The 14,185-nt window shown below is 43.5% G+C and overlaps 1 protein-coding gene across 5 annotated transcripts in view; it reads right to left on the bottom strand.

Annotated features, from left to right (window-relative positions):
- Positions 1-14,185, bottom strand: part of LOC106570917 (WD repeat and FYVE domain-containing protein 3) — a 326,816-nt gene that overhangs the window by 30,592 nt on the left and 282,039 nt on the right. For all 5 annotated transcript variants that reach the window (XM_045695421.1, XM_045695420.1, XM_045695419.1 and 2 more), the window contains 7 exons: positions 11,552-11,671; positions 10,148-10,265; positions 9,685-9,791; positions 8,685-8,838; positions 4,388-4,479; positions 4,013-4,225; positions 2,715-2,865 (listed from right to left, as the gene is read on the bottom strand). In XM_045695421.1, coding sequence (XP_045551377.1) covers positions 2,715-2,865; positions 4,013-4,225; positions 4,388-4,479; positions 8,685-8,838; positions 9,685-9,791; positions 10,148-10,265; positions 11,552-11,671 — 955 coding nt within the window. The remainder of the gene's footprint in view (positions 1-2,714; positions 2,866-4,012; positions 4,226-4,387; positions 4,480-8,684; positions 8,839-9,684; positions 9,792-10,147; positions 10,266-11,551; positions 11,672-14,185) is intronic.

The raw sequence follows: 14,185 nt of genomic DNA on the forward strand, positions 1-14,185 counted from the left end.
CATGCGCTGGCTTGAGCAGGGGGACCTTGCGTGCGCTGCAGGATTTTAATCCATGACGGCATAGTATGTTACTAATGGTTTTCTTTGAGACGGTGGTCCCAGCTCTCTTCAGATCATTGACCAGGTGCTGCCATGTAGTTCTGGGCTGATCCCTCACCTTCCTCATGATCATTGATGCCCCACGAGGTGAGATCTTGCATGGAGCCCCAGACCGAGGGTGATTGACCGTCATCTTGAACTTCTTCCATTTTCTAATAATTGCGCCAACAGTTGTTGCCTTCTCACCAAGCTGCTTGCCTATTGTCCTGTAGCCCATCCCAGCCTTGTGCAGGTCTACAATTTTATCCCTGATGTCCTTACACAGCTCTCTGGTCTTGGCCATTGTGGAGAGGTTGGAGTCTGTTTGATTGAGTGTGTGGACAGGTGTCTTTTATACAGGTAACGAGTTCAAACAGGTGCAGTTAATACAGGTAATGAGTGGAGAACAGGAGGGCTTCTTAAAGAAAAACGAACAGGTCTGTGAGAGCCGGAATTCTTACTGGTTGGTAGGTGATCAAATACTTATGTCATGCAATAAAATGCAAATTAATTACTTAAAAATCATACAATGTGATTTTCTGGATTTTTGTTTTAGATTCTGTCTCTCACAGTTGAAGTGTACCTATGGTAAAAATTACAGACCTCTACATGCTTTGTAAGTAGGAAAACCTGCAAAATCGGCAGTGTATCAAATACTTGTTCTCCCCAGTGTAGATATATATATATATATATATATACACACACACACAAAGCAGCTGGCCAAATAATGCTCTGTATCAGCTGTGTGTGTGTGTGTGTGTGTGTATATATATATATATATATACAGTGGGGGGAAAAAGTATTTGATCCCCTGCTGATTTTGTACATTTGCCCACTGACAAAGAAATGATCAGTCTATAATTTTAATAGTAGATTTATTTGAACAGTGAGAGACAGAATAACAACAAAAAAATCCAGAAAAACGCATGTCAAAAATGTTATAAAATGATTTGCATTTTAATGAGGGAAATAAGTATTTGACCGCTCTGCAAAACATGACTTTGTACTTGGTGGCAAAACCCTTGTTGGCAATCACAGAGGTCAGACGTTTCTTGTAGTTGGCCACCAGGTTTGCACACATCTCAGGAGGGATTTTGTCCCACTCCTCTTTGCAGATCTTCTCCAAGTCATCAAGGTTTCGAGGCTGACGTTTGGCAACTTGAACCTTCAGCTCCCTCCACAGATTTTCTATGGGATTAAGGTCTGGAGACTGGCTATGCCACTCCAGGACCTTAATGTGCTTCTTCTTGAGCCACTCCTTTGATGCCTTGGCCGTGTGTTTTGGGTCATTGTCATGCTGGAATACCCATCCACGACCCATTTTCAATGCCCTGGCTGAGGGAAGGAGGTTCTCACCCAAGATTTGACGGTACATGGCCCCGTCCATCGTCCCTTTGATGCGGTGAAGTTGTCCTGTCCTCTTAGCAGAAAAACACCCCCAAAGCATAATGTTTCCACCTCCATGTTTGACGGTGGAGATGGTGTTCTTGGGGTCATAGGCAGTATTCCTCCTCCTCCAAACACGGCGAGTTGAGTTGATGTCAAAGAGCTCCATTTTGGTCTCATCTGACCACAACACTTTCACCAGTTGTCCTCTGAGTCATTCAGATGTTCATTGGCAAACTTCAGACGGGCCTGTATATGTATTCTTGAGCAGGGGGACCTTGCGGGCGCTGCAGGATTTCAGTCCTTCACGGCGTAGTGTTACCAATTGTTTTCTTGGTGACTATGGTCCCAGCTGCCTTGAGATCATTGACAAGATCCTCCCATGTAGTTCTGGGCTGATTCCTCACCGTTCTCATGATCATTGCAACTCCACGAGGTGAGATCTTGCATGGATTCCCAGGCCGAGGGATATTGACAGTTCTTTTGTGTTTCTTCCATTTGCGAATAATCGCACCAACTGTTGTCACCTTCTCACCAAGCTGCTTGGCGATGGTCTTGTAGCCCATTCCAGCCTTGTGTAGGTCTACAATCTTGTCCCTGACATCCTTGGAGAGCTCTTTGGTCTTGGCCATGGTGGAGAGTTTGGAATCTGATTGATTGATTGCTTCTGTGGACAGGTGTCTTTTATACAGGTAACAAGCTGCGGTTAGGAGCACTCCCTTTAAGAGTGTGCTCCTAATCTCAGCTCGTTACCTGTATAAAAGACACCTGGGAGCCAGAAATCTTTCTAATTGAGAGGGGTTCAAATACTTATTTCCCTCATTAAAATGCAAATCATTTTATAACATTTTTGACGTGCGTTTTTCTGGATTTTTTTGTTGTTATTCTGTCTCTCACTGTTCAAATAAACCTACCATTAAAATTATAGACTGATCCTTTCTTTGTCAGTGGGCAAACGTACAAAATCAGCAGGGGATCAAATACTTTTCCCCCCCACTGTGTATACACATACACAGTATATATATGTGTATGTGTGTGTATATGTATGTGTGTGTGTGTGTGCGTATATGTATGTGTGTGTGTGTGCGTGCGTATATGTGTGTGAGTATATATATATATATATATATATATATATATATATATATATATATATGTGTGTGTGTGTGTGTGTGTGTGTGTGTGTGTGTGTGTGTGTGTGTGTGTGCATATATATATGTATATGTGTTTGTACCTGTGCAGGCCTTTCCTACCTTTGACGGGGGCTAGTGAGGGTCTGAGGTTGTCCAGGTGATGGAAGAAGATCTTGTCGGTGGTTGAGGAGAGAGAGACGGGCATGCCCCCCGCCATCTCCCCGTTAGACTTGCTACGTACTCGTTTTGGAGGGTGGGGCTTCTTAAACAACTAGGAAGAGACAGATAAAAAAACATGAGTTGAGATCAGATTCATTCAATTGAAAATAACTCACTTCCTCTGTTGAATACATTCTTTGTGAAGCATCAGTACCAATCGGTCGACCTCTAAATCAATACCAATCGGTCGACCTCTAATCAGTACCAATCGGTCGACCTCTAAAGCAGTACCAATCGGTCGACCTCTAAAGCAGTACCAATCGGTCGACCTCTAAATCAATACCAATCGGTCGACCTCTAATCAGTACCAATCGGTCGACCTCTAAAGCAGTACCAATCGGTCGACCTCTAAAGCAGTACCAATCGGTCGACCTCTAAAGCAGTACCAATCGGTCGACCTCTAAAGCAGTACCAATCGGTCGACCTCTAAATCAGTACCAATCGGTCGACCTCTAAAGCAGTACCAATCGGTCGACCTCTAAATCAGTACCAATCGGTTGACCTCTAAAGCAGTACCAATCGGTCGACCTCTAAATCAGTACCAATCGGTCGACCTCTAAGTCAGTACCAATCGTATATTGTTATATGTTAATATAATACCTTCTTATATTGGTATATTGTTATATGTTAATATAATACCTGTCTTATATTGGTATATTGTTATATATTAATATGATACCTGTCTTATATTGGTATATTGTTATATATTAATATGATACCTGTCTTATATTGGTATATTGTTATATGTTAATATAATACCTGTCTTATATTGGTATATTGTTATATATTAATATGATACCTGTCTTATATTGGTATATTGTTATATGTTAATATAATACCTGTCTTATATTGGTATATTGTTATATATTAATATGATACCTGTCTTATATTGGTATATTGTTATATATTCATATGATATTTGTCTTATATTGGTATATTGTTATATATTAATATGATATTTGTCTTATATTGGTATATTGCTATATGTTAATATGATATTTGTCTTATATTGGTATATTGCTATATGTTAATATGATATTTGTCTTATATTGGTATATTGCTATATGTTAATATGATATTTGTCTTATATTGGTATATTGCTATATGTTAATATGATATTTGTCTTATATTGGTATATTGCTATATGTTAATATGATACCTGTCTTATATTGGTATATTGCTATATGTTAATATGATACCTGTTTGGGGATTTGTCCGAAGTTGTTGATGAACCCGATGGTGGCGGTCTCCTTGAGGGGGTCGTTGATGTTGTAGATGTCCACCTGGCCCTCGTAGAACAGGTGGTGGAACACGTTGACCGCTTCCACCGCCGGAGGACCCTGCTGCTTGAAGCCAAAGATCAGGTCGATCCACTCATGGAGGTGAGACGATACATAGTCACACTCCAGAGCCTAGAGACGGACACACGTACGCACAGTAGGTTGGAGCTAAGCCTACATTTCCAGGTTTCCTCAGACTTGGAGGGATGGCATTGTCAGACTATGTTGGCGTATACTGTACAACATAGTTGTCTTACCTCCAGAGACACACCTATACAGTAGATTGTTACCCACCTGTCGATGGACTCTGATGAACTCCCGGGGGTCTCCCTTGGCCCATGGAGGCAGAAGGACGTCTCCTAGTCGAATACCGTTCTGTTTGGCACCTGTTAAAACATCAACCACACCACACATCAAGGCAACTCTTATTTACCATTTTCTAAACGTGTTACTATTACAGTGTTAGCAAGATCCATTACGAGAGAGGAGACGGAGAAACAGAAAGAGACCACAGCTAGAATCCTGATGTACCTAGAGAGAGGAGACGTAGAAACAGAAAGAGACCAGAGCTAGAATCCTGAAGTACCTAGAGAAAGGAGACGGAGAAACAGAAAGAGACCAGAGCTATAATCCTGAAGTACCTAGAGAGAGGAGACAGAGAAACAGAAAGAGACCAGAGCTATAATCCTGATGTACCTAGAGAGAGGAGACAGAGAAACAGAAAGAGACCAGAGCTATAATCCTGAAGTACCTAGAGAGAGGAGAAGGAGAAACAGAAAGAGACCACAGCTAGAATCCTGATGTACCTAGAGAGAGGAGACAGAGAAACAGAAAGAGACCAGAGCTATAATCCTGAAGTACCTAGAGAGAGGAGACGTAGAAACAGAAAGAGACCAGAGCTATAATCCTGAAGTACCTAGAGAGAGGAGAAGGAGAAACAGAAAGAGACCAGAGCTAGAATCCTGAAGTACCTAGAGAGAGGAGACAGAGAAACAGAAAGAGACCAGAGCTATAATCCTGAAGTACCTAGAGAGAGGAGAAGGAGAAACAGAAAGAGACCAGAGCTAGAATCCTGATGTACCTAGAGAGAGGAGACAGAGAAACAGAAAGAGACCAGAGCTAGAGTCCTGAGGTACCTAGAGAGAGGAGACAGAGAAACAGAAAGAGACCAGAGCTAGAGTCCTGATGTACCTAGAGAGAGGAGACAGAGAAACAGAAAGAGACCAGAGCTAGAGTCCTGATGTACCTAGAGAGAGGAGGAGAAACAGAAAGAGACATACAGAAAGAGAAACAAAAACAAGAGAGATAGCAGAGAACAGAACTAGAGTCCTGGTGTACCGAGGTCAGAGTTTAAAGAGAGATAGCAGAGACCAGAACTAGAGTCCTGGTGTACCTAGGTCAGAGTTGAGAGAGATAGCAGAGACCAGAACTAGAGTCCTGATGTACCTAGGTCAGAGTTAGAGAGAGATAGCAGAGACCAGAACTAGAGTCCTGATGTACCTAGGTCAGAGTTGAGAGAGATAGCAGAGACCAGAACTAGAGTCCTGATGTACCTAGGTCAGAGTTAGAGAGAGATAGCAGAGACCAGAACTAGAGTCCTGATGTACCTAGGTCAGAGTTAGAGAGAGATAGCAGAGACCAGAACTAGAGTCCTGATGTACCTAGGTCAGAGTTGAGAGAGAGATAGCAGAGAACAGTGCTAGAGTCCTGGTGTATCTAGGTCAGAGTTGACAAAGAGATAGCAGAGAACAGAGCTAGAGTCCTGGTGTATCTAGGTCAGAGTTGATGGAGTTGAGAGAGAGGAGACAGACTGACTGACGTACAGTGCAAAGTATTCAGACTCCATGACATTTTCCACATTTTGTTATGTTACAGCCTTATTCTAAAATGGATTAAATCCATTTTTTCATCAATCTACACGGAATACCCCATAATGACAAAGCGAAAACAGATTTTTAGAAATGTTTGCAAATTTATTCAAAACAAAAAACAGAAATACCTTAATTACACACAGTTGAAGTCAGAAGTTTACATACACCTTAGCCAAATACATTTAAACTCAGTTTTTCACAATTCCTGACATTTAATTCTTGTATAAATTTCCTGTCTTAGGTCAGTTATGATTGATCACCACGTTATATTAAGAATGTGAAATGTCAGAATAATAGTAGAGAGAATGATATATTTCGGCTTTAATTTCTTTCATCACATTCCCAGGGGGTCAGAAGTTTACATACACTCAATTAGTATTTGGTAGTATTGCCTTTAAATTGTTTAACTTGGGTCTAACGTTTTGGATAGCCTTCCACAAGCTTCCCACAATAAGTTGGGTGAATTTTGGCCCATTCCTCCTGACAGAGCTGGTGTAACTGAGTCAGGTTTGCATGCCTCCATGCTCGCACACGCTTTTTCAGTTCTGCCCACACATTTTCTATAGGATTGAGGTCAGGGCTTTGTGATGGCCACTCCAATACCTTGACTTTTTTGTCCTTAAGCCATTTTGCCACAACTTTGGAAGTATGCTTGGGGTCATTGTCCATTTGGAAGACCCATTTGCAACCAAACTTTAACTTCCTGACTGATGTCTTGAGATGTTGCTTTAATATATCCACATAATTTTCCTACCTCATGCTGCCATTTATTTTGTAAAGTGCACCAGTCCCTCCCGCAGCAAAGCACCCCCACAACATGATAATGCCACCCCCGTGCTTCACGGTTGGGATGGTGTTCTTCGGTTTGCAAGCCTCCCCCTTTTTTCCTCCAAACATAACGACGGTCATTATGGCCAAACAGTTCTATTTTTGTTTCATCAGACCAGAGGACATTTCTCCAAAAAGTACGATCTTTGTCCCCATGTGCAGTTGCAAACCGTAGTCTGGCTTTTTTATGGCGAATTTGGAGCAGTGGCTTCTTCCTTGCTGAGCGGCCTTTCAGGTTATGTCGATATAGGACTCGTTTTACTGTGGATATAGATACTTTTGTACCCGTTTCCTCCAGCATCTTCACAAGGTCCTTTGCTGTTGTTCTGGGATTGATTTGCACTTTTCGCACCAAACTACGTTCATCTTTAGGAGACAGAACGCGTCTCCTTCCTGAGCAGTATGACGGCAGAGTGGTCCCATGGTGTTTATACTTGCGTACTATTGTTTGTACAGATGAACGTGGTACCATCAGGCGTATGGAAATTGCTGAACCAGACTTGTGGAGGTCTACAATTGTTTTTCTGAGGTCTTGGCTGATTTCTTTTGATTTTCCCATGAGTCATGCAAAGAGGCACTGAGTTTGAAGGTAGGCCTTGAAATACATCCACAACTACACCTCCAATTGACTCAAATGATGTCAATTAGCCTATCAAAACCTTTTAAAGCCATGACATCATTTTCTGAAATGTTCCAAGCTGTTTAAAGGCACAGTCAACTTAGTGTATGTAAACTTCTGACCCACTGGAATTGTGATACAGTGAATTATAAGTGAAATAATCTGTCTGTAAACAATTGTTGGAAATATTACTTGTGTCATGCACAAAGTAGATGTCCTAACCGACTTGCCAAAACTATAGTTTGTTAACAAGAAATTTGTGGAGTGGTTGAAAAACGAGTTTTAATGACTCCAACCTAAGTGTATGTAAACTTTCAACTTCAACTGTAAGTTTTCAGAGCCTTTGCTATGAGACTCAAAATTGAGCTCAGGTGCATCCTGTTTCCATTGATCATCCTTGAGATGTTTCCACAACTTGATTGGAAAGATCGAGGGAAAGATGAACGGAGCAAAGATCCTTGATGAAAACCTGCTCCAGAGCGCTCAGGACTTCAGACTGGGGCGAAGGTTCACCTTCCAACAGGACCACGACCCTAAGCACACAGCCAAGACAATGCAGGAGTGGCTTCGGAACAAGTCTGAATGTCCTTGAGTGGCCCAGCCAGATCCCGGATTTGAACCCCATCGAACATCTCTGGAGAGACCTGAAAATAGCTGTGCAGCAACGCTCCCCATCCAACCTGACAGAGCTTGAGAGGATCTGCAGAGAGGAATGGGAGAAACTCCCCAAATACAGGTGTGCCGAGCTTGTAGCGTCATACCCAAGAAGACTCAAGACTGTAATCGCTGCCGAAGGTGCTTCAACAAAGTACTGAGTAAAGGGTCTGAATACTTACGTAAATGTCATTTTTAAGAAATGTGCAACATTTTCTAAAAACCTGTTTTTGCTTTGTCATTATGGGGTATTGTGATGTCATTATGGGGTATTGTGTGTAGATTGATGAGGGGGAAAAAAACATTTAATCCATTTTGGAATGATGCTGTAACGTAACAAAATGTGGAAAAAGTCAAGGGGTCTGAATACTTTCTGAATGCACTGTATACCAACAGTAGGCCAAAGTTGTTAGTTGAGAGGACAGACAGACAGACAGACAGACAGACAGACAGACAGACAGACAGACAGACAGACAGACAGACAGACAGACAGACAGACAGACAGACAGACAGACAGACAGACAGACAGACAGACAGACAGACAGACAGACAGACAGAGGTCAAAGTTGTTAGTTGAGAGAGAGGAGAGACAGACAGACAGGCAGGCAGACAGACGTACCTAGGTCAAAGTTGTTAGAGTTGAGCATGAACTCTGGCAGGTAAAAGAACTCAGGGATGAGCTCCTTGACGTCAGCCATGTTGTGTTTGGAGGCAGAGAGCCAGGCCTCACGCACACTGTGGAACATCCTGTCAGCCAGGTCAAAGTGACCTCCCTGTAGAGGGGGAGAAGGACCACAGGCAAGCCAGCAGGCACACACACACACACACACACACACACACACACACACACACACACACACACACACACACACACACACACACACACACACACACACACACACACACACACACACACACACACACACACACACACACACACACACACACACACAGACAGACCCACAGAGGCAAAACACACGTACACACGTTAGCAACATGACACATACTTCAGGCATCGTCTCCACCAACACACATCTCACGGAGAGGAAAGGTCATAATTGGTATTCAAACCACACTCAACACAGGCTGTTTACGGTCTCTGGTTAATATCAGGGGGGGGGGGGGGAAACAACTCTGATGTAGCCTGAATATGCCACTATCATACACCCAAAGACAAACAGACAACCCCCTAACCTTATCACCAAGCGGTGAGAAAAAAAACTTTCGGTAAACTAGGATGCCAATTAAATCCACTGCAGATACAGAAACCTGCACTGTGCATTCACACTAAATGGCCACGCTGCATTGTAGCTAACTACCATATGAATCCTCTGAAAATACCAAAGTTAAATTTGGGGTTCCTCAAGGTTCCGTGCTTGGACCTCTTGGAATCATCTGAACATTTCAGATCATTCCACTATACAAGACAGGTGGTGTGTGTGGCGTCTGGGACGGTGTGTGGGGCGTCTGGGACGGTGTGTGTGGAGTCTGGGACGGTGTGTGTGGAGTCTGGGACGGTGTGTGTGGCGTCTGGGACGGTGTGTGTGGCGTCTGGGACGGTGTGTGGGGCGTCTGGGACGGTGTGTGTGGAGTCTGGGACGGTGTGTGTGGCGTCTGACCTGAAGCCTGAGAAAGATCTGAGTGAAAGGTTCCATGCGGATCAGGTAGGACGCCACGATCATGGCTGAGGAGTAGTGTGTACCGTAGTGATATGCTGGGGTCTCACCTGAGAAAGAGAGAGAGAAAGAGAGACAGAGACAGAGAGAGAGAGAGAGAGAGAGAGAGAGAGAGAGAGAGAGACAGAAAGAGACAGAGACAGAAAGAGACACAGAGAGAGAGAGAGACAGAGAGAGAGAGAGAGAGAGAGAGAGAGAGAGAGAGAGAGAGAGAGATTTTACAATAAGATTTTATTGTCCCAGGGTCTGGTATTGTGGTAGTACATAAGATTCTGGACCACTGGGGAATGTGATAGGGTTCAAGCCTTGTCGGTGTCCATCTACCGTCCATTTCCTTTTCTGTATTTCCCAATGTCCTATAATTAAACATTACAATTCACAAGCAGATTGGTCAAATGTGTCTTACTGGTAGGGTCCTCCCAGTCCTTGAACCTCTTCTTGTACTGGGTCAGCCTGTCGTCTGTCTGGGCTCCCATTGGTTTAGCCAGGTTACGGAATGTCCGTGGGTTGTTTAGGTCCAACTCCTAGGAACCAGAACAGACCAGGTCAATTTAATCCCACTACATTTACTAGGAACCAGAACAGACCAGGTCAATTTAATCCCACTACATTTACTAGGAACCAGACCAGGTCAATTTAATCCCACTACATTTACTAGGAACCAGACCAGGTCAATTTAATCCCACTACATTTACTAGGAACCAGACCAGGTCAGTTTAATCCCACTACATTTACTAGGAACCAGACCAGGTCAATTTAATCCCACTACATTTACTAGGAACCAGACCAGGTCAATTTAATCCCACTACATTTACTAGGAACCAGACCAGGTCAATTTAATCCCACTACATTTACTAGGAACCAGACCAGGTCAATTTAATCCCACTACATTTACTAGGAACCAGACCAGGTCAATTTAATCCCACTACATTTACTAGGAACCAGACCAGGTCAATTTAATCCCACTACATTTACTAGGAACCAGACCAGGTCAATTTAATCCCACTACATTTACTAGGAACCAGACCAGGTCAGTTTAATCCCACTACATTTACTAGGAACCAGACCAGGTCAATTTAATCCCACTACATTTACTAGGAACCAGACCAGGTCAATTTAATCCCACTACATTTACTAGGAACCAGACCAGGTCAATTTAATCCCACTACATTTACTAGGAAACAGACCAGGTCAATTTAATCCCACTACATTTACTAGGAACCAGACCAGACCAGTTTAATCACACTACATTTACTAGGAACCAGACCAGGTCAGTTTAATCCCACTATATTTACTAGGAACCAGACCAGGTCAATTTAATCCCACTACATTTACTAGGAACCAGACCAGGTCAATTTAATCCCACTACATTTACTAGGAACCAGACCAGGTCAGTTTAATCCCACTACATTTACTAGGAACCAGACCAGGTCAATTTAATCCCACTACATTTACTAGGAACCAGACCAGCCCAGTTTATTCCCACTACATCCCATTTCCATACTGAATAGTGATTAACAAATTCAGGGTCTATATAGGGTAGTGTAACTGTTGTTACCTCAGGGTCTATATAGGGTAGTGTAACTGTTGTTACCTCAGGGTCTATATAGGGTAGTGTAACTGTTGTTACCTCAGGGTCTATATAGGGTAGTGTAACTGTTGTTACCTCAGGGTCTATATAGGGTAGTGTAACTGTTGTTACCTCAGGGTCTATATAGGGTAGTGTAACTGTTGTTACCTCAGGGTCTATATAGGGTAGTGTAACTGTTGTTACCTCAGGGTCTATATAGGGTAGTGTAACTGTTGTTACCTCAGAGTCGTAGTCTGCCAGGATCCAGGGGAAGACAGGGTACTGCATCAGGTCGTTGTAGGAGCGACCAGCCAGGGTGTTGAGATGCATCAGATACTGGAAGTTACTGATCTCACCACGCTACGGAAACACAGAGAGGACACTATAGTTACTGATCTCACCACGCTACAGAGACACAGAGAGGACACTATAGTTACTGATCTCACCACGATACAGAGAGGACACTATAGTCACTGATCTCACCATGCTACAGAGAGGACACTATAGTTACTGATCTCACCATACTACAGAGAGGACACTATAGTCACTGATCTCACCATGCAACAGAGACACAGAGAGGACACTATAGTCACTGATCTCACCACGCTACAGAGAGGACAGTATAGTCACTGATCTCACCAAGCTAGAGAGGACACTATAGTCACTGATCTCACCACGCTACAGAGACACAGAGAGGACACTATAGTCACTGATCTCACCATGCTACAGAGAGGACACTATAGTTACTGATCTCACCATGCTACAGAGACACAGAGAGGACACTATAGTCACTGATCTCACCACGCTACAGAGAGGACACTATAGTTACTGATCTCACCACGCTACAGAGACACAGAGAGGACACTATAGTTACTGATCTCACCACGCTACAGAGAGGACACTATAGTTACAGATCTCATCAACAGAGAGGACACTATAGTTACTGATCTCACCACGCTACAGAGACACAGAGAGGACACTAAAGTCACTGATCTCACCATGCTACAGAGACACAGAGAGGACACTATAGTCACTGATCTCACCATGCTACAGAGAGGACACTATAGTTACTGATCTCATCAACAGAGAGGACACTAAAGTCACTGATCTCACCATGCTACAGAGAGGACACTATATTCACTGATCTCACCACGCTACAGAGAGGACACAATAGTTACTGATCTCACCATGCTACAGAGAGGACACTATAGTCACTGATCTCTCCACGCTACAGAGACACAGAGAGGACACTATAGTTACTGATCTCACCATGCTACAGAGAGGACACTATAGTCACTGATCTCTCCACGCTACAGAGACACAGAGAGGACACTATAGTTACTGATCTCACCACGCTACAGAGAGGACACTATAGTTACTGATCTCACCACGCTACAGAGGCGACACTATAGTTACTGATCTCACCACGCTACAGAGACACAGAGAGGACACTATAGTTACTGATCTCACCACGCTACAGAGAGGACACTATAGTTACAGATCTCATCAACAGAGAGGACACTATAGTTACTGATCTCACCACGCTACAGAGACACAGAGAGGACACTAAAGTCACTGATCTCACCATGCTACAGAGACACAGAGAGGACACTATAGTCACTGATCTCACCATGCTACAGAGAGGACACTATAGTTACTGATCTCATCAACAGAGAGGACACTAAAGTCACTGATCTCACCATGCTACAGAGAGGACACTATATTCACTGATCTCACCACGCTACAGAGAGGACACAATAGTTACTGATCTCACCATGCTACAGAGAGGACACTATAGTCACTGATCTCTCCACGCTACAGAGACACAGAGAGGACACTATAGTTACTGATCTCACCATGCTACAGAGAGGACACTATAGTCACTGATCTCTCCACGCTACAGAGACACAGAGAGGACACTATAGTTACTGATCTCACCACGCTACAGAGAGGACACTATAGTTACTGATCTCACCATGCTACAGAGAGGACACTATAGTTACTGATCTCACCACGCTACAGAGGCGACACTATAGTTACTGATCTCACCACGCTACAGAGAGGACACTATAGTCACTGATCTCACCACGCTACAGAGACACAGAGAGGACACTATAGTCACTGATCTCACCACGCTACAGAGAGGACACTATAGTCACTGATCTCACCACGCTACAGAGACAAAGAGAGGACACTATAGTCACTGATCTCACTACGCTACAGAGAGGACACTATAGTCACTGATTTCACCAAACTACAGAGAGGACACTATAGTTACTGATCTCACCACACTACAGAGACACAGAGAGGACACTATAGTTACTGATCTCACCACGCTACAGAGAGGACACTATAGTTACTGATCTCACCATGCTACAGAGACACAGAGAGGACACTATAGTTACTGATCTCACCACGCTACAGAGAGTACACTATAGTCACTGATCTCACCATGCTACAGAGAGGACACTATAGTTACTGATCTCACCACGCTACAGAGATGACACTATAGTTACTGATCTCACCACGCTACAGAGAGGACACTATAGTCACTGATCTCACCACGCTACAGAGACACAGAGAGGACACTATAGTCACTGATCTCACCACGCTACAGAGAGGACACTATAGTCACTGATCTCACCACGCTACAGAGACACAGAGAGGACACTATAGTCACTGATCTCACTACGCTACAGAGAGGACACTATAGTCACTGATCTCACCAAACTACAGAGAGGACACTATAGTTACTGATCTCACCACACTACAGAGACACAGAGAGGACACTATAGTTACTGATCTAACCACACTACAGAGACACAGAGAGGACACTATAGTCACTGATCTCACCATGCTACAGAGAGGACACTA

The sequence above is a fragment of the Salmo salar genome, chromosome ssa15 (genome assembly GCF_905237065.1).
Source record: "Salmo salar chromosome ssa15, Ssal_v3.1, whole genome shotgun sequence".
Lineage (NCBI taxonomy): Eukaryota > Metazoa > Chordata > Actinopteri > Salmoniformes > Salmonidae > Salmo > Salmo salar.